The sequence below is a fragment of the Schistocerca nitens genome, chromosome 11, assembly GCF_023898315.1.
Source record: "Schistocerca nitens isolate TAMUIC-IGC-003100 chromosome 11, iqSchNite1.1, whole genome shotgun sequence".
Lineage (NCBI taxonomy): Eukaryota > Metazoa > Arthropoda > Insecta > Orthoptera > Acrididae > Schistocerca > Schistocerca nitens.
Window position 1 is genome coordinate 159560872 of NC_064624.1, and position 23534 is coordinate 159584405.

The window sequence follows — 23534 nt, forward strand, 5'->3', positions numbered from 1 at the left end:
TCTAGCAAAGCTGCATGGTCATCCACGGTAACTGTTCTTTCGGGAACAGATACTACCGTCATATATAGTTAAAATCGGTTCGATAACATACATGTCTGTTGTAAAAGAAGTTCTTTAGTCTATTGCCATCATCATCACTTCACTAGTAGGCTGGGGAGCAGACTTCAGGAGACTCCAACTAGTGAATGGTTCTGCATCGTGTTTTTTCAGTCATTCACACAAGGGAAGCTACAGGAGTTTCAGCACAGAACTACAGTATTATGCCAGTGGAAGGGTGGGGGAGGAGGGGAGGGGCTTCAGAGAATGAAAGTTGAATTCAAACCGCCACCAAAAAGTTACCTTAAATTCGACAAATCCTGACTCACGAAAATTTCTTCATGCATGCAGTGGTTTGTTTTACTCGAAGTTCTTCATCGTATTAAATAAGCAGTTACAATTAGTAGAATAAAGGGCAAGTACAGGACACAAAAGAAAAGTGTAAAACTGCAGTAAATTCAACATAAAACAGGTGCAAATGTTACAAGAAAGTCGCTGAAGGTGATTAATTTACTGAGTACCCAAGATCTTTAATGACTTTACCTGTTTTGAACAAAAGCATAGGTGTAAATCACTTATGGATCAGGGGAAATCACACTGAGATCAAAAAATCAATTACTCCGCGGGTTTAACACTTTGCAGAATAAAATGCATTAGGTATCTAGCTATATAACGGTCATGTTGAAGACATAGTCACCCCAAGACCAGAAACAAAGTGCAATTACAAGTTCACAAATCACGCCCCGATCTTACGAAATTTAAGCCAAAACACTTCCTAACTTGTAATTAAAATAAACAAAGTTATTCCGGGAATGAATGTAGCATTTAAGCTTCACAAAAAGCGTCCGAGATTATCTTAGCCAGCGTTCCAAGAAACAGTGGTACTTACACGCGAGCGACAGCAGCAAGAGTGTTGGTACTGCCGGACAGCGGTGGTTCACTGGAGCATCCAGTGGTGTTCCCGTATGGTGGGAGAGCTTCCCGTTTCCCGAATGTAGCCAATCGCACACAAGGAACACTTGGAAAAGCTGAACGGGCGGCACGTTACACTACTGAATGGACCCAAGGAAGGTTCGTACAACGTCCGACATGGAATACGTCTCTCTGAAAGAGGCTGCTGACTTCGAAAAAGGGAACTCGCTCCAGCGCATTATTTTGCCAAGCGCTTAGCCACTGCTCAACCAGACAACAGCAAAACATCGACTGCGTTGTACAATAATGAAGGATGTATTTTAAATATTTAGATGGTGTAAATTCTGTATGCCAGGCACATTGCAAATGAAGTAGTGTGAACAGTTGAAGAACAACTGCAATACTGGAGAACTTTATTTAAGTAAGTAAACCAGAAAATTTTAAGGAGAACGATTTTAAGTTCAAACTCACCCAGGTGTTGATACTGGCATCTTTGTCGCCTTAAAGGCATTCCTGACTAACGTCAGTTCACCCAGTCGAATCTCAAAGGTAACTAACGGTCACAGCCGTTACAGCGTGTAATCAAAGCAAACGTGATTTGGATCTTCAGCGCCGCGCTGATAGCGCCTGACGCGAAATATGAATAGAGATCAACTTTCAGACGTAGAAACAGGTCTACCAACTTTCGTTTATGCCGCGCAACTCCTTCTTGGTGTTGCGATTTTTTTCCGTCAATGTACGTCCAAATGACTAAAACGAAATAAGCTTTCACCAATGAGTTCAAGAAATATTTGTACGTTCGCTGGCTCATACCTGACTATGTACCTCCCAGGCCTCTTCTGGTCTTCTTCCACCTTGTAGTTCGCTATCTGCTCGCTGATGGACTGCACGTCCTGTACCCAACCCCTCAGCCTCGTGTGCAGCATGTCTGCCACCCGTCCCATGTTCTCAATCCATCTGTGGAGTCGCTGATCATTCGGGTGTGTATCCTGAGACACGAAGAAAACAGTTACAATAGCTTTCATCACTTCATAAAGAGCAGCCAGTTCGGATGTTGACTGAAAACGACTTATAAATTCTTGGCGCCCTCCATCGGTAATGCTGGAATTCAAAATGGTGTTGGCCCACCCTTAGTCTTGATGACAGCTTCCACTCTCGCAGGCATACGTTCACTCAGGTTCTGGAAGGTTTCTTGGGAATGGCAGCCCATTCTTCACAGAGTGCTGCACTGAGGTGAGGTGTCGATGCAGGTGTTCTATAAGATTCAGGTCTATCTACTTTATCAATCCGGCAGCCATGTGGTGCCGGGCGTTAGATTTTCGTCACCTGACTTTTTGCTAGTCTCATTTCCACGCCTGCTTCTCCAGTCATCACCTGGCAAGTATTTACTTATTCTGCAATATCTGCTCACTATCCTCCCATATGATCCCATCGACTACATATGCTATAATTTTCATATTATCTACCGTCGACCCTTGGCGAAGTTCCTTACTGTGTCTTACATGGCAGCATCAGTATCAGTGCACAAGGAGGTATTCTTGCGGTCCATTATTTGAGTACTGTAGCTAGGCTGGTTGCTTAATCCCTGACTGCCTCCTTCCACCTACTCGTTAGAAGTAACACATTCCAACTAAGCAGATTCGCAGTTGGCGAGATAAAATACGCGACTGGAGAATCTAGACCCATTGCCACTAGATATGTAACCAAGAGACTTGGGATTGCAAAGTAGCACCTAAAAGGAATTTCCAAGCTCTGTTGGGACAGTTCTGGGGAAATACGAAAAAATTATGCCGACGACCTATCCTGATCAGTTCAGAGGTTGCCCTCTTTGTGTAATAAGCCCATGTGGATCACAAGCGTAAGGGTGGGTCAGAGCTCTTGCAGAGAGGTAACATTACAGTCGGACAGACAATGACCAGGACAGTGTAAGGCATATAAATCAGAAAGTGGATTCCAAGAAGTGACCACTTATGCGAGGCTGTGTGTGCCATTCTCTCGCAGCTCGTACATAAGACACAGCTAAAAAAGGACATAAAAAAAACATCACTTACCAGGTGTTCGAATGCGAGGGGAACGAAGAGTCGAGAGATGTGCTTCACACCAAGTGAGAACAGCTGCGCCTTCTCTCGCCAGTAGTTGGAGGCGTGTTCTTGGTAAACCTTCATCTCGGTCAGCAACTCTGGGCAAGGAGAGAGACGAAATAGTAGTGAACAGTCACATGCATCAGATTTCTGTAGAAGCACCAACTTTCACTTTGTGACTACACCAGCTTACAATTTGCATGGAAATGATATTCACTTTTTGAAACTAGATCAGCACTCAACTTCTGAAATAGTAAGAGTTGCAGCATGGACACCTTGACCCAGCGTTACCAGACTCGTACAGCAGAGATAGATCAGATAAGGCGTGAAGAGGTCGTGTTGGTGAACATTTAAGTGAGGACCGATGTGTCTGCAGCTACATGCCTACCAGACAGCAACCAGTTGTGGCCCAGCGCCAGCAAAACCCACTGCAGCCAGCTTAGATGGCAGCAAGCCCATCAACCAAGCAACACAAGGCTCACATGTTACTGAATATCCCAGACAGCAACCAAACGGCCTGAATTGTTGTCGGCAGGATATTCGGTGGCCACCACGACAGGTGTCAGGTTCGCCAACGGCAGCGTGTGCACATCTACGGCCACAGCTCTTTTACTGCGCCCACTATTTCACCTCCACGTGTCACGTGCCCGCATGTAGGTCGTGCACTGCGACCTTATTTACGGCGCTGCACAGCCTCGGATTGGCAGTCCACACCGACCTGTCTACGGATCGCTGACAAGTCGTCTGGGCTTTACGCTGACCACTACCGCGGCTCATCAGTCAGAGACTCTCCTGGGACCTCTAGCGGCCTGATCTCAGACGTTACCCTGTCTGCCGACCTCGGATCTTCGTCTACGATGCTACGTTGGCCCGGCAGCAGCCTTCACCATTCCACACCGAGGCCTGGCACATATAACTGCAGACCATCAGGAACTTGGTATTCTAATGCGTTGTAGTGTTCTAGTAACCAGATACAGTTAGTGCTCCTCGTGAGACAGTACCCAGTGGTTGTGATTCAGCCCTATGTGGCTTACAGTACACTGGACTTACCAGGCCTCAGGAATTCCATACAGTGGTTTGATTGACAGCTATTTTTGTGTTTTTGTAACTAGACTCCAAACAAGGAGAAGAGTGGCTTTTGTGTTTTCATCAATGATTCTTTTACTCACAGTCTACCTAGGTGTCAATTCTTCCACAGCGAACCCGTATTGAGTCATCCTGACAACGAACATGATTTTAATAGTATCATTCCAGCCCTAAAAGGTCTTCATACATTGCCTGGAAGTAGAGGTAAGTTGAAGAAATTGAAATACACAGACACCTCAAATATCACCGTCACAACCTTATCGACAATCAGACAAATTTAATACATAACATAAGGTCATGGCGTCAGTTGCTTATTCTTCGAAACTCTTTTCACAGTAATGTTCTACATAACCTCAATTTTTGTAACTTTAGCGGAAAACTCTCTCTTTTTATGGAAGTTACCCGAATCCTTCAGCAAAGGTAAATCTGTTATGTTCACAACATCTCTCTCTGCCTTCTTCCAACTCATCAAGTCCCCCTATCTTCTCAACCACTTTGCCCCCTTTCCCCTGAGCTTCCCTCCCTCCATGAAATACCAGTTCGAAAACATGGACCAGAGTTGCATATCACAATATTTTGATGTGTGGTTCTGATAGCAGTTGGTAACTAAGCTACATAAGTAAATTCTATATTTATGGACAATACTTTGTTTTTCTGAAGAATAATAGACTGTATGTATTCAACTGGGACCAGAAACAAACTGTACATCAGAACTGTTTTAAATATTAATGCTGATGGTGTCATCTTGGTGACGAATTTGTCAGCTGTAATAAAATGTCATATATTTACTTTGTTTTTGTGCCAATAACAGTAACAGCCATGAAGATGTATAATTTGTCTATTTGACGTAGAGTTACTGACATGCATGAGATACAGCAATTTGTACAGAATAATGAGAAAAGAAGGAAAAAAATAAATGTGAAGGTGTTATGTGGAATGTTGGATGTTTTATAATCACTATTATTATTTATCTGAATAAGATTTTTTTTTACCAAACCCCTTCTCTGTTTCATCTAAGTAATCTTTCAATGTATAAAATGTATTACATAACAGGTACTTTTTAGTTACCTTTTTAAATAAGTGTATTTTTGCAATTTCTTTTATGTGTTTTGATAATTTAAAGTACAGTTTTATTCCTGGTAGAAAATGCTGTTTTGAGTTTTATGTTTATTTTTCTTGGCAGATTTAATATGACTCCAGCTCTTGTTCTATGGTCATAGACAGAACTGTTTGTGCAGTTATTACCAATGTTACCTTTGATGTTTACAACTGAATGGTAAATGTATTCACATGGAGCAGTTAAAATCCCCAGTGTTTTGAACAGATCTTTGCAATGAGCTCGACTACCATTTTTGGTTATGATTCTTATGGCTCTGTTCTGGAGTATGAAAATTGTGTTTATATTTTGTGCATTTGTTCCTCAAAGAAGAATACGATAGCTAAGAACTGAGTGTACATATGAATAGCATGTAACGAAAAGACACTGCATGTTACATACTGATGATGGGATTCTAAGGGCATAACACACTGATGACATTTTGTTTGCAAGTACCTTTGTGTGTTCACACCACTTCAACTGAGAATCAATATTCATTCCTAGAAATTTTGCATTTGTTATGCAGTCTATAGAGGTGCCATCTACATTTAATTTAACATTGTCATTCTCCCTCTTCAAAATTCATGGTATTAGTTTTCTTTATGTTCAATGTCACTTAATTGCTTATTGACCAATCATAAACTTCCTTGTGAGCTTCATTTGCTTTCTCTGGAAGTGCCCTTGTTTTCTCAGTGGCTATAATTTTGCTGTCATCAGCGAAGATAATTTTTTCACCGAGAGTAACGCTACTGAGAAAGTCATTGATGTATATCAGGAATAGTATTGCTCCTAATATGCTACCTTGCGGAACCCCTATATTAATGTATTTTGGTTTTGATAAGTGTTTTACTAAATGTTTAGATCTATTTGAAGTATGTGTTATCTCTATTCTTTGTACCCTACCTGCTTGGTATGATCGAAACCAGTCATTAGATACCCTCTTATTCCTAATGTTTCTAATTTATTTAATAGAATCTTGTGGTCAACTGTATCAAAGGCCTTAGAAAGATCTAAACATATACCTGTGACACACTCATCTTTGTCAAGAACATCAAGTACAACTTTTGTGAATTCTGCTCTGGCTGACTCTGTAATTTTGCCACTTTGGGAACCAAACTGTGATTCACTTAAAAGATTGTATCTGTTCAAGTAATTCATTAATCTGTCTTTCATAATTGCTTCTATTATTTTTTAGAATGGTGACAGCAGGGAAATGGGCCAGTAATTTTCTTTGTCTTCTCTGTTACCTTTCGTAAGCAAAGGTACAACTCTTGCCCGATTTAACTGCTCTGGAAATGTCCCTGATGTGAAGGATTCATTTATTATATTTGTTAAGGGGCCTTTGTATAATCTCTATGCATTGTTTCAGTACATTCATTGGTACTTCATCTAAGCCTACTGACTTTTATTTTTTAATTTTTGAACAGTTTTATTGACTTCATTCTCTGTGGTTGGAAGTAACATCATTGTATTTAGTGCAACATTATTTACAGGTGTTCTATTTGTTTTGGGGAAATTTTGCTGTAACTTCTCTGCAATACTTGGAAAATGCTCATGTACATAGTTTGCTAAGTGTTGTGGATCATTTATTACCTTATCCCCATCCCTTAGCAGTACGTTATTATGCATTTATTTGCCTCTCCCCATTTCCTTTTCTATATCATCCCAGACTGCTTTGCTTTTATTCTCTGCATTATATAGTATTTTGTCATTAAATGATTTTTTGCAGCAGTCAGCACCTTCCTATAGATCTTTTTGTATCTATGATAGAAATTTAAGCATTCTGAATCATTGCGACTCTGTTTCATTGAACTGAGGTATTTAAGTGTTTGGTAGGAGTTCTTAATTCCTGCTGTTATCCATCTGTTGTTGCGAGGTGTTGATACAGACATGCATACTTTTGGATATGCCTTTTCAAAGTTTATTTTCATTTCTGATAGATGTCGTTTGTAGGCTTTAAGTATAGGGAATGATTCGATGCCTGATTTTATTGTTGTTATTTGACAGAGATGGTCTGATAGTCCGAGATCTTTTAAAGCTACATCACATTTTTCCCTCTCCTAATTGGTGGCCTCATGGTCAATTACTGATGCAGTCATTGTAGTAACTCTTGTTACACTATTTACCAATAGGGACATGGCAAAACTTTGAAGGATATTTATGAGGGTGCTACTGGATTCATTTATGGTATTAGTGTTAATGTTAATGTCTCTGCACAGAATTATGTTGACCTTTGTACTTCAGACTTTATCTAGAACTTCTGTTAATTTATTGAAAAAAGTGTTCACACTACCACTGATAGATCTATGCACACCTAAATTGATTAATTTCTTGGTGATGTCAAGCCCTGTTAATTCAATAGCTGGTATTTGAAAGTGTTTGTCTTCATTTGCTGTACTGAGGTCATGTCATGATTTGAACTGTGTTCCTTTTCTGATATAAATGCATGATCCTCCACCCCTTGAAGTAGCTCTGCAATGAGAGATTGCTCTTTCATATGATGATAAGACTACATGTTGGATTTCTGTCTCACCAGTGCCCAGTAACACAAATTACTGTGCAGTTCAAAGATTGGAGCTCAATTTATAATAGTTGTATTTTATTTTTTATTGATTGCATGTTTTGATGGAGGATTGTTAAGTCTGTGAAATGCCCCATGTTACTCTTTCCAATTGTTTGTTTTTCTTTGTGACATCTGGTATGTGTGATATTTGGAGTGTTAAAATCTGTCTTGTGAGAGACTTTTTCAGTATTTTTTAAAGTTCTAGAGATATTCTTTAGGCAGGGGAACCTGTTGTATGGATTTGTCCTAAAAAAGACTTACTTTTCCTACCCACAGCAACAGGCATTTGGCTATGTGTGGTCCAAGTCCGCTTTCATTTTAAAACATCATCAGGTTGAATCTTTGTAGACAAAACGCGATACCAAGATATTGAGGAATTATGAGCTGCGTTTGGAGTTCTCTAAAGTTGCAGATACTGTCATAATGAATTCCACAATAGGCAGTTCATTCGTAGAGGAATAGAATCTCTAAAAAAGGAATTCACAGAAATGGAACAGAAAAATGTAGGTACAAGGAAGGTAGCTGTGAATAAAGCTTGAGTAACAGAAGATACACTTAAATTCATCGATAAAATATAGAAGTATACAAATGCTCAGGAAAGGATTACGAAAGAAATGCGAAGTGCAGGGATTTCAAAGTGAAAAGCGACCTCGAAAAATGTGAAAAATTGAAACAGAAATGGTCATCGGAAGGATGGAAAGCATGTATAGAAAAGCCAAAACAACTACGACGAAATTCAAAGCAAATTTGCAATATTAAGAGTGCTAGAGGAGTTCCACCATTGAAATGAAGAAAGAGAGCGGATAGGTGTAGAGTACAGTGAAAAGCTCTATGAGAAAGAGAACCATAAGGGACCCAGTATGAAAGTCAACACAGAGCTTTGGACGACTTGCAACCAAATTCGGAAAAAGGCATTGGGAACATTCCTTCGAAATTTTGAAAATCATTGGAGGAAGTGAAAACCAAAATACTATTAAACCTGGTTTGCAGAATCCGTGGATCTAGAGGTACACCATCAGACTTTCGCAGAAACCAGTCATATAATTCTGAAGACAGCAACTCATGCATCTAAGTTGTTAACAAGAATAACATACACAGAAGAAGGAGAAGAAAACGAAGAAAATGCTAGATGACGATCAGTTTTGTTTTACGAATAATATAATACTGAAAGGATGACGTGGATAAGATTGGCTGATGAGATTACCATAAACAATGAAACGCAGGGTCTGTTGAATTGAATGGTCTAAGGAGAATACATTATAAATCTGAAGGAAACCAAACACAGGCGAAAGCTGCAGGCATGAAACTAGCGATAAACTTAACATCTAAACTGGGGAGCACAAAAGAGACGAAGTAAACGAATTGTGTAACCTTGTAAGCAAAATAGCACATGATGGACGAATTAAGGAAGACATAAAAAGCAACCTAGAAAAGGTAAAGAGGGCATTTCCGGACAAAAGATGTCTACTAGTAACAAACATTGGCCTTATTTGGGTAAGATGTCTCTGAGAATGTACAAATACATTTGGAGCACAGGATTTTATGAAGGTGAATCATAGAATGCGGGATATCCAGAAAATATGAGAATCTAAGCCTTTAAAAAATGGTGTTACAGAAGAATGTTGAAAATTTGGAAGACTGATAAGACAAAAAATGGAAACGATCTGCACAGGATTAGGGAAACAAAGGAGCATATGGACAACACCGACAATCAGAAGAGACAATAATTTGTTCTTGGTCTTGTATTCTTACTGTCCCCTCTTTGTTCTTGTGCATATTGTATATTACTCGTATTTACTTATAGCTTACTCCAATTTTTCTCAGAATTTAGGACAACTAGCACCATTTTACAATGTCGACCACGTTTTCTCCGTCAACAAATCCTATAAATAGATCTTGCTTCTCTTAATTCTTGCCCAAATTATCAACTCAAACGTCAGAACTGCCTCTCTGGTGCTTCCATCTTTCCAAAAGCCAAACGGCACGTCATATAGCACATTGTCAATTTTCTTTTCCATTCTCTTTTTCATTATTCTTATCAGCAGCGTGGATGCGTGAGATGTTAAGGTGAATGTGCGATAATTCGAGCACTTACTTGAACTTTCTGCCTTCACGATAGTGCGCATACTGTTTTAACGGAAGTTTGACAGTATATGTATAGTCTCAAAAATTCTATACACCAACTTAAGTTGTCGTTCATTATCACTTTCTACAATGATATCCTAAATACAGAAGGAATCCTATCTGTCCTTCATCGAATGTCTTCCAGAGCCCTGTTCAACTCTTACTCTTATGCTGGAACCCGCATGTCTTCCTTTGCGATTCCCATTTCTTGTTCAATCAAGTCATCAAACAAGTCGTCCCTCTTGCAGAGGCCGTGAATGTACTCTTTCCAGCTATCCGTTCTCTTCTGTATGTCCACACATCAAAAAAAGTTTTGGATCACCCCTGTTCCCAGAACTGCTGAAGATAGACATTAACTGTGGATATTGTATCACAGACACAGTTCCTCTGACTGATCAGAGATATGACTAAATCTGCCCAAAGATGTAAACAACCATGCATGAGCAGCGCCTATTAGACGGAGGGGGTCCGACAGCCGATCAGTTCCAGTCATTCCACCAGGAAGGAGGTACACGGCTCATGTTGTCTGTAGTTTATCCGTGCCCAGGCGGTCAATACCGCGGTTCGATAGCTTCCGCATTGTTACTTTGTGCCAGGAGAGGCTCTCAACAAGGGAAGTGCCCAGGCATCTCGGAGTGAATCAAAGCGATGTTGTTCGGATGTGGAGGAGATACAGAGAGACAGGAACTGTCGATGACATGCCTCAGTCAGGCCGCCTGAGGGCTACTACTGCAGTGGATGACCGCTACCTACGGGTTATGTCACGGAAGAACCCTGACAGCAACGCCACCATGTTGAATAATGCTTTTCGTGCAGCCACAGGACGTCGAGTTATGATTCAAACTGTGCCCAATAGCCTGTTAGGCAAAAACTGCTGGTAAAGTTCCGCAAGTTGTCTAGCAAAAACAGTTAGTGAAAGTGTAGTAGCAGGAGGAATAAATAAGCAGAAATAAACAAGTGAGCATGTAAAAGACCTGTTTATGATAATATATGAATTGGATTTTGCTGATGTTAAACTGGTGTTCTGTTGGTTCGAGTGTCTGAAATACTGCAGTAGCTGGCCATGAGAGCATCACAGCGGGCCGCTGTGGCCGAACGGTTCTAGGCGCTTCAGTCCAGAACCGCGCTGCTGCTATGGTCGCAGGTTCGAATCCTGCCTCGGGCATGGATGTGTGCGGTGTCCCTAGGTTAGTTAGGTTTGAGTAGTTCTAAGTTTCGGGGACTGATGACTTCAGATGGTAAGCCCCATGGTGCTTAGAGCCATTTGAACCATTTGGAGAGCCTCACAGAAAATGTCTGGGACCTGCGTGAGGAACGTAGTAGTCAACATCCCTGCAGTTCGTCGGCTCTGTGGGGTCCAGTGAGTGACCTCCGCTGCCTGTGGCGCACCAGAAGACACTGGTGGACTCTCCACCTCGCCAGACTCGAGTCGTTATCAAGGCCGGAGGCGGTGTGATGTAGTGTGGTGTCAGAATGATCCTCGCGGAGGTGGACCAACTCTTGGTGAAATGAGCTTATCTGACATGCACTGATGTTCGTTTTCAACATTCCTCTTGACTATTCAATGTAACAGATACCAGAGGTGCAACCTCATGATCAGTAGATTTGGCTTTTTTCCTCCAGTGCCGTTATTGTTATTAGTGTTTTCTGCGTACTTTCATTAGCACGCAGGCATCACATCGAATGCAGGCTCATCATGTACGTCCTTATTATCGTAGGCGAGATGATCTTCATAGCATACCTTAATGAACACACTACAGTGTATTTAACAGTAACATACATTCAAGAAATATACTCACCAGTTTTGTTAGTGTCCCTTAATTTCCATGGAAGTCTCCCAGTTAAGACGTCCCTGATGATCATGACTTTTGTGATGCGCCGAACAGCATGCAGCAACTGGGAGAGGACTGTACGCCTAAGATGATCCGTCGTGAGCGTACCCACGTTCCATGCCGTGTGGTTCAACCTTTCAAAACAAAATGGAGTCACCTGATGTAACAAATGTTACTCTAAAACATGTTATTTTCTAGAACAGACTAGTGAAAGCATAACTAGCCCAGTCCCCAGTTCCCCAATTCTCCACATTCCATGCCGTGTGGTTCAACCTTTCAGAAAAAAATGGGGTCACCTGATGTAACAAATGTTACTCTAAAACATGTTATTTTCTAGAACAGAATAGTGAAAGCATAACTAGCCCAGTCCCCAGTCCCCAGTTCCCCAATTCTCCACATTCCATGCCGTGTGGTTCAACCTTTCAGAACAAAATGAAGTCACCTGATGTAACAAATGTTACTCTAAAAATTGATGTTATTTTCTATAACAGAATAGTGAAAGCATAACTAGCGCAGTCCCCAGTCCCCAGTTCCCCAATTCTCCACATTCCATGCCGTTTGGTTCAACCTTTCAAAACAAAATGGAGTCACCTGATGTAACAAATGTTACTCTAAAACTTGATGTTATTTTCTATAACAGAATAGTGAAAGCATAACTAGCCCAGTCCCCAGTTCCCCAATTCCCCACATTCCATGCCGTGTGGTTCAACCTTTCAGAAAAAAATGGGGTCACCTGATGTAACAAATGTTACTCTAAAACATGTTATTTTCTAGAACAGAATAGTGAAAGCATAACTAGCCCAGTCCCCAGTCCCCAGTTCCCCAATTCTCCACATTCCATGCCGTTTGGTTCAACCTTTCAAAACAAAATGGGGTCACCTGATGTAACAAATGTTACTCTAAAACATGTTATTTTCTAGAACAGACTAGTGAAAGCATAACTAGCCCAGTCCCCAGTCCCCAGTTCCCCAATTCTCCACATTCCATGCCGTGTGGTTCAACCTTTCAGAAAAAAATGGGGTCACAATTCTCCACATTCCATGCCGTGTGGTTCAACCTTTCAGAACAAAATGGAGTCACCTGATGTAACAAATGTTACTCTAAAACATGTTATTTTCTATAACAGAATGGTGAAAGCATAACTAGCCCAGTCCCCAGTTCCCCAATTCCCCACATTCCATGCCGTGTGGTTCAACCTTTCAGAACAAAATGGGGTCACCTGATGTAACAAATGTTACTCTAAAACATGTTATTTTCTAGAACAGACTAGTGAAAGCATAACTAGCCCAGTCCCCAGTCCCCAGTTCCCCAATTCTCCACATTCCATGCCGTTTGGTTCAACCTTTCAAAACAAAATGGGGTCACCTGATGTAACAAATGTTACTCTAAAACATGTTATTTTCTATAACAGAATGGTGAAAGCATAACTAGCCCAGTCCCCAGTTCCCCAATTCCCCACATTCCATGCCGTGTGGTTCAACCTTTCAGAACAAAATGGGGTCACCTGATGTAACAAATGTTACTCTAAAACATGTTATTTTCTAGAACAGACTAGTGAAAGCATAACTAGCCCAGTCCCCAGTCCCCAGTTCCCCAATTCTCCACATTCCATGCCGTGTGGTTCAACCTTTCAGAAAAAAATGGGGTCACAATTCTCCACATTCCATGCCGTGTGGTTCAACCTTTCAGAACAAAATGGAGTCACCTGATGTAACAAATGTTACTCTAAAAATTGATGTTATTTTCAGTAACAGGATAGTGAAAGCATAACTAGCCCAGTCCCCAGACCCAAGTTCCCCAATTCTCCACATTCCATGCCGTGTGGTTCAACCTTTCAGAACAAAATGGAGTCACCTGATGTAACAAATGTTACTCTAAAAATTGATGTTATTTTCTATAACAGAATAGTGAAAGCATAACTAGCGCAGTCCCCAGTCCCCAGTTCCCCAATTCTCCACATTCCATGCCGTGTGGTTCAACCTTTCAGAACAAAATGAAGTCACCTGATGTAACAAATGTTACTCTAAAAATTGATGTTATTTTCTATAACAGAATAGTGAAAGCATAACTAGCGCAGTCCCCAGTCCCCAGTTCCCCAATTCTCCACATTCCATGCCGTGTGGTTCAACCTTTCAGAACAAAATGAAGTCACCTGATGTAACAAATGTTACTCTAAAAATTGATGTTATTTTCTATAACAGAATAGTGAAAGCATAACTAGCGCAGTCCCCAGTCCCCAGTTCCCCAATTCTCCACATTCCATGCCGTGTGGTTCAACCTTTCAGAACAAAATGAAGTCACCTGATGTAACAAATGTTACTCTAAAAATTGATGTTATTTTCTATAACAGAATAGTGAAAGCATAACTAGCGCAGTCCCCAGTCCCCAGTTCCCCAATTCTCCACATTCCATGCCGTTTGGTTCAACCTTTCAAAACAAAATGGAGTCACCTGATGTAACAAATGTTACTCTAAAACTTGATGTTATTTTCTATAACAGAATAGTGAAAGCATAACTAGCGCAGTCCCCAGTCCCCAGTTCCCCAATTCTCCACATTCCATGCCGTGTGGTTCAACCTTTCAGAACAAAATGAAGTCACCTGATGTAACAAATGTTACTCTAAAAATTGATGTTATTTTCTATAACAGAATAGTGAAAGCATAACTAGCGCAGTCCCCAGTCCCCAGTTCCCCAATTCTCCACATTCCATGCCGTTTGGTTCAACCTTTCAAAACAAAATGGAGTCACCTGATGTAACAAATGTTACTCTAAAACTTGATGTTATTTTCTATAACAGAATAGTGAAAGCATAACTAGCGCAGTCCCCAGTCCCCAGTTCCCCAATTCTCCACATTCCATGCCGTGTGGTTCAACCTTTCAGAACAAAATGAAGTCACCTGATGTAACAAATGTTACTCTAAAAATTGATGTTATTTTCTATAACAGAATAGTGAAAGCATAACTAGCGCAGTCCCCAGTCCCCAGTTCCCCAATTCTCCACATTCCATGCCGTTTGGTTCAACCTTTCAAAACAAAATGGAGTCACCTGATGTAACAAATGTTACTCTAAAACTTGATGTTATTTTCTATAACAGAATAGTGAAAGCATAACTAGCGCAGTCCCCAGTCCCCAGTTCCCCAATTCTCCACATTCCATGCCGTGTGGTTCAACCTTTCAGAACAAAATGAAGTCACCTGATGTAACAAATGTTACTCTAAAAATTGATGTTATTTTCTATAACAGAATAGTGAAAGCATAACTAGCGCAGTCCCCAGTCCCCAGTTCCCCAATTCTCCACATTCCATGCCGTGTGGTTCAACCTTTCAGAACAAAATGAAGTCACCTGATGTAACAAATGTTACTCTAAAAATTGATGTTATTTTCTATAACAGAATAGTGAAAGCATAACTAGCGCAGTCCCCAGTCCCCAGTTCCCCAATTCTCCACATTCCATGCCGTGTGGTTCAACCTTTCAGAACAAAATGAAGTCACCTGATGTAACAAATGTTACTCTAAAAATTGATGTTATTTTCTATAACAGAATAGTGAAAGCATAACTAGCGCAGTCCCCAGTCCCCAGTTCCCCAATTCTCCACATTCCATGCCGTTTGGTTCAACCTTTCAAAACAAAATGGAGTCACCTGATGTAACAAATGTTACTCTAAAACTTGATGTTATTTTCTAGAACAGAATAGTGAAAGCATAACTAGCCCAGTCCCCAGTTTTCACATTTTCCTTTGATAGAGGTGTACAGGTCGTTACAGATGACTCAGCGTATTTGACTGAGCGATTCCTGTATGCGAGTTTGCTGAGTAATTTTGGTGAACCAAGCAGTGTCTGTTGGAATACACGCGTGCCTGTCCACACATCCGCCCGAAACTATGACATAGCAAGGACACGCTCCAGCTCAGGAGGATCATTATTGTCGTATGACTCATTCTGGAATATTCTCGAATGTTCCAGACTATTCCCAAAGATTCCAGAACATCCCGCATCATTTTGGAACGTTCTGGAATGTTGTGGAACGTATTCGAATACTATATAATGTTCTTGTTGAATGTTCTCTAATACTCTCGAATGTTCTGGAATGTTTTAAAATTTCAACAGTGTGAAACTCCCCAGCCTTTATATCTTCAAAAGCACACTCTTCAGGTAAAAACAGGAACCTCCTTCATGGATGGGGGATAGAGGGCTATGGCACCTTATAACCCCTTTCATCGTACTTTGACTCATTTCTGACTTTTACCGCCGCGCATATTGTACACTTAATTTTATAATATACAGGGTGTCCCAGCTATCTTGTCCACCCAAAATATCTCTGGAACAATAACAACTATTGGAAAACGACTTTCACCGGTATCAATGTAGGGCTGGGGCCCATGAATGTACATATTAGGAAACCTTCTAAAACGAAAGCATATGTGTTTTTTAACTCAAACTTATGTTTTTTTTAAATGGACCTCCTATATTTTTTCTTCAGCAATCCATAGCATGACAAAGCACATACACAATGGCGTTGATTGCATCGCAATATTCCCATTACACCCCGAGATATTAAGACGCGAAGTTCACGCTTGAAACACCCGACATGCGCTGCTACTGCACGTCCTGAGGCTCAGGCGTGAACCCCATGCTGCCCGTAATTGCGATGTGATTGACATGCGTAATCATACTTCCAAACTTATCAAGAGGTCCGAAACGAATAATACGGTCTGCTGCCATCCTGCTGCGATTACGGGCAGCATGGGGTTCACGCCTGAGCCTCAGGACGTGCGCTAGCAGCGCATGTCGGGTGTTTCAAGCGTCAACTTCGCGTCTCAATATCTCGGGATGTAATGGGAATATTGCGATGCAATCAACGCCATTGTGTATGTGCTTTGTCATGCTATGGATTGCTGAAGAAATAATATAGGAGGTCCATTTAAAAAAACATAAGTTTGTGTTAAAAAACACATATGCTTTCGTTTTAGAATGTTTCCAAATATGTACATTCATGAGCCCCAGCCCTACATTGATACCGGTGAAAGTCGTTTTCCAATAGCTGTTGTTGTTCCAGAGATATTTTGGGTGGACAAGATAGCTGGGACACCCTGTATATTATCAGAATTTACCGGTTCCCGTGAGATCACCGAAGTTAAGCGCTGTCGGGCGTGGCCGGCACTTGGATGGGTAACTATCCAGGCTGCCGTGCGCTGTTGCCATTTTTCTGGGTGCACTCAGCCTCGTGATGCCAATTGAGGAGCTACTGTACCGAATAGTAGCGGCTTCGGTGAAGAATACCATCTTACTACCGGGAGAGCGGTGTGCTGACCCCACGCCCCTCCTATCCGCATCCTCCACTGAGGATGACACGGCGGTCGGATGGTCCCAGTAGGCCATTCGTGGCCTGAAGACAGAGTGCTTATATTATCAGAATTTATATCTCGGTGAGTTTTCTTCTCGCGTCTCTTTACGTGGCCGTTATCTGAGCTTACAGTCTCTGACGTCATTTCCTGATTATAAGACAAAGCGTTAGGCACCGAATAGCTTCTGTCAACGACCAGACATCCATAAAAGAAAATTCTTCAGTAGATTGTACTTTCAAGTCAGATTCATTATGAACTAATCGGTTCCTAATTAGTTAACAGTACGGGTTCTGATCTTAGCATGTGTAGGGAAAAAAGGGAGGAGCATTTATAGCCACTGCCCAGTTGGAACAGAATCATTCATTCAGCTCCTGAATGTTCAGCAGTGGCATAAACTCGACTGTGGACAGAGATTAGGTCAGGGTTATAATACATTCGGCGATGTTTCACCATCATTACCCCTGTTTTTCTGCCGAACAAAGAGTACAATGTCACATGAGGATGAGTATATTTTTGAAATTGTGATGTTTGTATCAAAAACGTTGTGACAACCATGCTGTTACTGCCGGCCATGTTCAGTACTGAGATAACAGCTGAACTGCAAATGCCAGACAGCGATGTGAACGATAGAATGTGCTAGTAATGAATTATGTTCGTTACAGCGTTTTGAATACAAATACCACAATTCCAAAACTCTTCGTGTTCCCATCCTCATTCTACATGTTCCGCAGAAAAATAAGAGAATCGCACTGGTGGAGTAAAAGTTGTTTCATTACGTAAAGAACTTGTGCTGCACTGTTCGTTGATTGATTTCTTAACAGCAGTAACTGCACGCTCTACCTACTCACTGTAATGTCTCTTGCAGCGGTCTCTCCGCGATATTTTCAGAAATTTTATAAATTATATAACTAAGTACATATCTCGAAATATCTCTTCTTATCTTACCGATTATCAATGCAAAGTAGTTTCAAACCCAATTATTCCTTGGAGCGTCCATTTACTCCATGGAATAGCTTCTCTGCTATCTATGGTTTTTCTTATGAAAAGAATGAAGGACTTCTTGCCGATTAGTCGTGAAAGAAGGAGGATGTATATGTATGTATTGTTGAGCTAGTCGCCATCTTGATGAGATTCTGTGTGAGAAGGAATTTAATACATGAACTAAACTAAAGTAAGTGTGTTCGCGTGTTATTTAGCTGATTATTACTGACAGTGTCTGCTTACTACGCTGTGTTGCACGGGATCAGTGGGGAGCGTCTGATTTACACTGGACGAACCTGCCGTTTTGTACGCTCAAGATATCCAGTTTATTGCTTTCAATAAATGGGCTGACACCGTCTTACCAGCAGATCTCCGGTCTTCCCCATGTGATCACCGAAAGTTAATAATTATTACATCGACTGACAATTTTCGTCGCACCGAGACTTCGAAGTTGCTTCACTGCCTTATGGAATTTAAGTTAAGCTCAATTTAATCAGGATAGAACAGTATTGAACTGTGTGAATGTGATAAGCCTGCTTTGTGATTGAAAATTCCCTTAACATACGCATGTTTTTACTATCCTGATCAGTGAAGCTAAATCAAGCCGGTGTGAGAGAGGTTTTTAAATTTTAGATCCCACACAAAAAATATTAAATCATCATAGACTGACATGATGAACATCATCTTCCCTGCAAACCTGAGACAGCATCCCTTCATAATGAGCGAGATGCTCACCTCAGAAAGATGTTAGTATTTCCCTTTGCACAGCTTTGGTATAACGTTTCTCATAAAAACGTAACATGGTGTGAAGGTGAGTTATTATTTACTTATAAATAAAAAGACATACAACACAAAAACAAGCTTCTTCATCAAATGAAAATATAATCATCCACAGCACCAAAACCGCTATGCACCAGTATCAAAAGTCAGGTCTGTACCAACTCATTTGAAACTCACGGCCACGTTTCTGCGTTGTACAAACTGGTAGAATCCTTACAAGAAGATTGAATGAGCATCTGGATGCACTCCGTCTGCACACCTGAACAAATCCAGCTTCGCCACATCTTGCCCAGCAAACTCACTGCGCCAGCAGTATATAGCAGAAGCTCCAGGTTTGCTAACTGTGACATGATACATGAAACTGAAATCTTTATCAGACCCATACAGTATCAGACCACCTATTCAATTATCAGAATGAGTCAACAAATAAATTTGTCCTTCAGAAGTTCGGAGCCAAACTAGGTCGCAACATGTAATCAATCAATCACCCTCCCCATATCCCTCCCCCTTTTAGATGCAAAATACATTCTATCTATGTCAGTATCGCAGCGGAGAATAAATCTTGAACTACGTAACTAAACATCCAAACCTTCTATCGTTAAAATAATACTCATATTATCATGTTAGCTACAATAAATCGGCAATGGTTTTACAGTAATTCCAGACGATGTTTAATTTAGGAGTAGAGCTGAGTCAGCAGTTCACTTTTATTTTTGCGTGTTCATATTGATGCCAGATCTGATCTCATGTTTGCCCACACATCGACTGTATTATATATAAACAAAAACAAGTAATACCTATGAGTGAGCGATATTACATCTTTGCATGAAAATCTTTGTAACAATCACCAGTTGTACAGTGAATGCCGGATGCTGGCGATGTATCGCGACAGTCGGTATGTGGAGTCGTGTCCAGTGACAAGTGTGAGATCTGTAGGCGATCGGCAACCACAGTGCAAGCTGCTGGACAAATACTTCAAAAACGTGACTGGTTGCAGTTTTCTGAATATGTACTGAACAAACAGTCATTGGTTCTTAAACGTCCGTCAAAGATAAGCTTAATCTATTATTTAGTTGCTTTGCATAGCTTACTAAACTTCCACCCTGAGATACTTAAGTAATAAAGCATATTGTTTAACACACAGTTACTGACCGCTTTTTAAACAATCTTTAATCTCCTGAGGCAGTTTATTGTCCAGTTTTATTCCTTGGATAGGTATTGTACCGTTTTCACAGACAGGGCTGTTTGTGCAGTAATTATCAAGTTTTTATGGGTATAATTGATTGATAAACGTACTCCCTACTGTTCTTGCTTGACGTTGACGATATACCATTTTATTTGCATTAGGAGACAGAGTTAGCTCTGTTTGCAGATGATACAAGTACTGTTGCGAAGTCAGGCAACGAAGCATCAACAGAAAAATTATTAATTTAAGTTTTTGTGAAAGTTATTGACTTGTTTTGGACAAATAGGCTGACTTTAAAATTTAAAAGAAAAAAAAACACAGCTCATTCAGCTCTAAACTGTAAAAATATCCCACCACCTGTTTACCTCGTATACCAGCAAGAAGTAATAGTAAATGTAGAAAGTGTTGAGTTCTTGAGTATGCACACTGATAAAAATTTTAACTTAAAAAACCATGTAGAAGAGAAGCTAAAACAATTAGCAGATATTGCCATGAGCATAACTGCGAAATTTTTGAACATGACGTTAGTAAGTTAACATATTTTGTATCTTTTCATTCACTGGTGACTTACAAGATGATATTCTTGGTTAACTCCTCACTTAGACAAAAATACTCATTGCACAAAACAAAGTACTTAGACTTATGTGAGGGCTTCACACATGTACATCATGCACTCATCTCATTCAGCAGCTGGGAATGTTAACCAGATCCCCATAGTAGACTTATTCACTTGTGAAATTTGTTATAAACAATCCACCTGAATTTGAGAGTAACAGAGATCTTGACCAGTAATACACAAGAAGGAAAAATGATCTGTTTTACACTTCAATGAATCAAACCTTGACACAGAGAGAGGTACAATATGCATCTGTATAAGTTTTTCACAACCAACCCCTTGAAGTAAAATGTAAGGCAATCGGAGTGTTTTTAAATGAATACTCAAGGTGTTTCTCCTTAATTCCTTCTTTTGCATAGATAAAACCTTGAACAGCAAAAATGTTAAACATTTATACAGAAAAGCCCTGCAAACGAAAACCATTTACCCATATGAATAGTTTCTTTTAATTAAAACCAAAGGTGTTATATACATCTTCAAATGTTATATATCAAAATGTTTATAGTCAATATGATCTATGGAACTTGAGATGTTACAGACTTTTCTTTTTCTGATGATATAAGTTAAGGACATCCTAACAAATGTAGCAGACAGCTTTGTAGTCGTTTCTCATGTCAATGGCTATAGTTAGAGATTCCAGTTATGAGCTGAATAACGCAGTAAATCATGTTCTGGAGGAAAGTGGCGTTTGCTTTACAGTTTGTGAGCTAAGATGTAGAATGAAACAGGATACATAAAGTTTCTTATGAACAAATAACGTCCTTGCTGGCGTACAACACATACAGTGGTAGTTGATTTACATGTGACAACAGATTGTACTTTTGTGACCCAGTGTGGATTATTATCTGTCACGAAAGGGACCACCTAGAGACTGAATCAAACCACATTTACAATTAAAACATAAAGCGCCAGAGCTTCACTGAACACGGTTTAACGTGCCATTGTACAACATTTAAAAGCAGTTCATTTCTGTAAAAATATAGTATTTTAACAGAAAGTGAGTTACCTATGCCACGTGTGGTATCAATTCACAAATATCGTGCATGGTTTCGTTTAATGAGCTGGACGTTCTCGTATCAACGTCACAGAAGCTCAGATCCCTTATGAGACTGTCGGTTGCCAATATGAACATCTTTGATAACAAAAGTAGCAGCCGGTCGCAGTAGGCAAGACAAAAGAAGGAGCTGAGGACAGTTTTGCAAACTGAAGCTATTTTTTTCTGTAGTCAGTGTCCTCTATCTTGCGGAAGTGCTTTATGTCCACTTGTATAATACGAACATAGTTCACTCAAGTGAACGGAATGGTGAGCAGTACATGTGATACCTGAGAGCTTCATGTCTACTTCCAAGGAGATGCTGAGAACATTCCTATCAAAAGATCGAAGCTGACGTCTTAGCATATCCAGGATCAGGTGCCAGAAGAGAGGGACAGTGTCAGAGTAGAAGCTGGGAGTGTAAGCCAGAACTGACGTCAGTCGTGGCAGTCAGGTGGTGATCGTGGTGCGTGTGTGTGTGTGTGTGTGTGTGTGTGTGTGTGTGTGTGTGTGTGTGTGTGCCAGTCGCTTCTACGTAATCAGCACAGTGAGGTGCGTTGATGTAGAGAGGTTAAGGAATGGCAGAAATCAGCTATTGTGTTTGGATGTGATTGTGACCATACTGCAAATGGAGTTAACGGATTTCTTGATGTATCAATGGGAACTGCTGAAGCGTCCACAGGTAATGATGTAACACCGTGATGTAACACAGAATAATAACAGTGGCAGTAAAAATATTCTTGCTGACGGGGACCGGAAAGAATGTCGCTTTAAGTCAATTACTGTTTGTTTCAAAGCTGACACAAATTGGTGCTATCAGTGAATGAAGGCTCATCTCGACATGTTACAGAGCATTCATCACGAAGGGAACTGTCGGGTCTGGGCATTTCGAGTAGCATGCCTCGCTGAAGGTAGTTGCTAACAGCGGACACAATGAGACACATCTACATCTACATCTACATGACTACTCTGCAACTCACATTTAAGTGCTTGGTAGAGGCGTCATCTAAGCACAATCATTCTACCATTCCACTCCCGAACAGCGCGCGGGAAAAACGAACACCTAAACCTTTCTGTTCGAGCTCTGATTTCTCTCATTTTATTTTGATGATCATTCCTACCTATCTTGGTTGGGCTCAACAAAATATTTTCGCATTCGGAAGAGAAAGTTGGTGACTGAAATTTCGTAAATAGCTCTCGCCGCGACGAAAAACGTCTTTGCTTTAATGACTTCCATCGCAACTCGCGTATCATATCTGCCACACTCTCTCCCCTACTACGTGATAATACAAAAGGAGCTGCCCTTTTTTGCACCCTTTCGATGTCCTCCGTCAATCCCCCCTGGTAAGGATCCCACACCGCGCAGCAATATTCTAACAGAGGAATGAGTGCAGTGTAAGCAGTCTCTTTAGTGGACTTGTTGCATCTTCTAACAAGGGAACCTCCCCATCGCACCCCCCTAGTATTTAGTTATAAGTTGGCACAGTGGATAGGCCTTGAAAAACTGAAAACAGATCAATTGAGAAAACAGGAAGAAGTTCTGTGGAACTGTGAAAAAATAAGCAAAATATACAAACAGAGTAGTTCATGGGAAGATATGCAATGTCAAGGAGAGCGAGAACGCAGGAGCGCCGTGGTCTCGTGGTAACGTGAGCAGCTGCGGAACAAAAGGTCCTAGGTTCAAGTCTACCGTCGAGTGAAAACTTTAATTTTTTATTTTCAGTTTATGTGACAAACTCTTATGTTTTCATCACTTTTTTGGGAGTGATTATCGCATCCACAAGAAAACCTAAATCGGGCAAGGTAGAAGAATCTTTTCACCCCTTCGCCAAGTGTACAAGTTAGGTGGGTCGACAACATAT

The 23534-nt window shown here is 40.7% G+C and overlaps 1 protein-coding gene across 5 annotated transcripts in view; it reads right to left on the reverse strand.

Annotated features, from left to right (window-relative positions):
* LOC126213208 (uncharacterized) overlaps positions 1-23534 on the reverse strand; it is a 572957-nt gene that overhangs the window by 539586 nt on the left and 9837 nt on the right. For 4 of the 5 annotated variants that reach the window (XM_049940843.1, XM_049940841.1, XM_049940842.1 and 1 more), the window contains exons 3-5: positions 11698-11864; positions 3000-3127; positions 1762-1937 (exon numbers count right to left, since the gene is read on the reverse strand). In XM_049940843.1, coding sequence (XP_049796800.1) covers positions 1762-1937; positions 3000-3127; positions 11698-11864 — 471 coding nt within the window. The remainder of the gene's footprint in view (positions 1-1761; positions 1938-2999; positions 3128-11697; positions 11865-23534) is intronic. The other variant, XM_049940844.1, reaches the window with a different exon arrangement.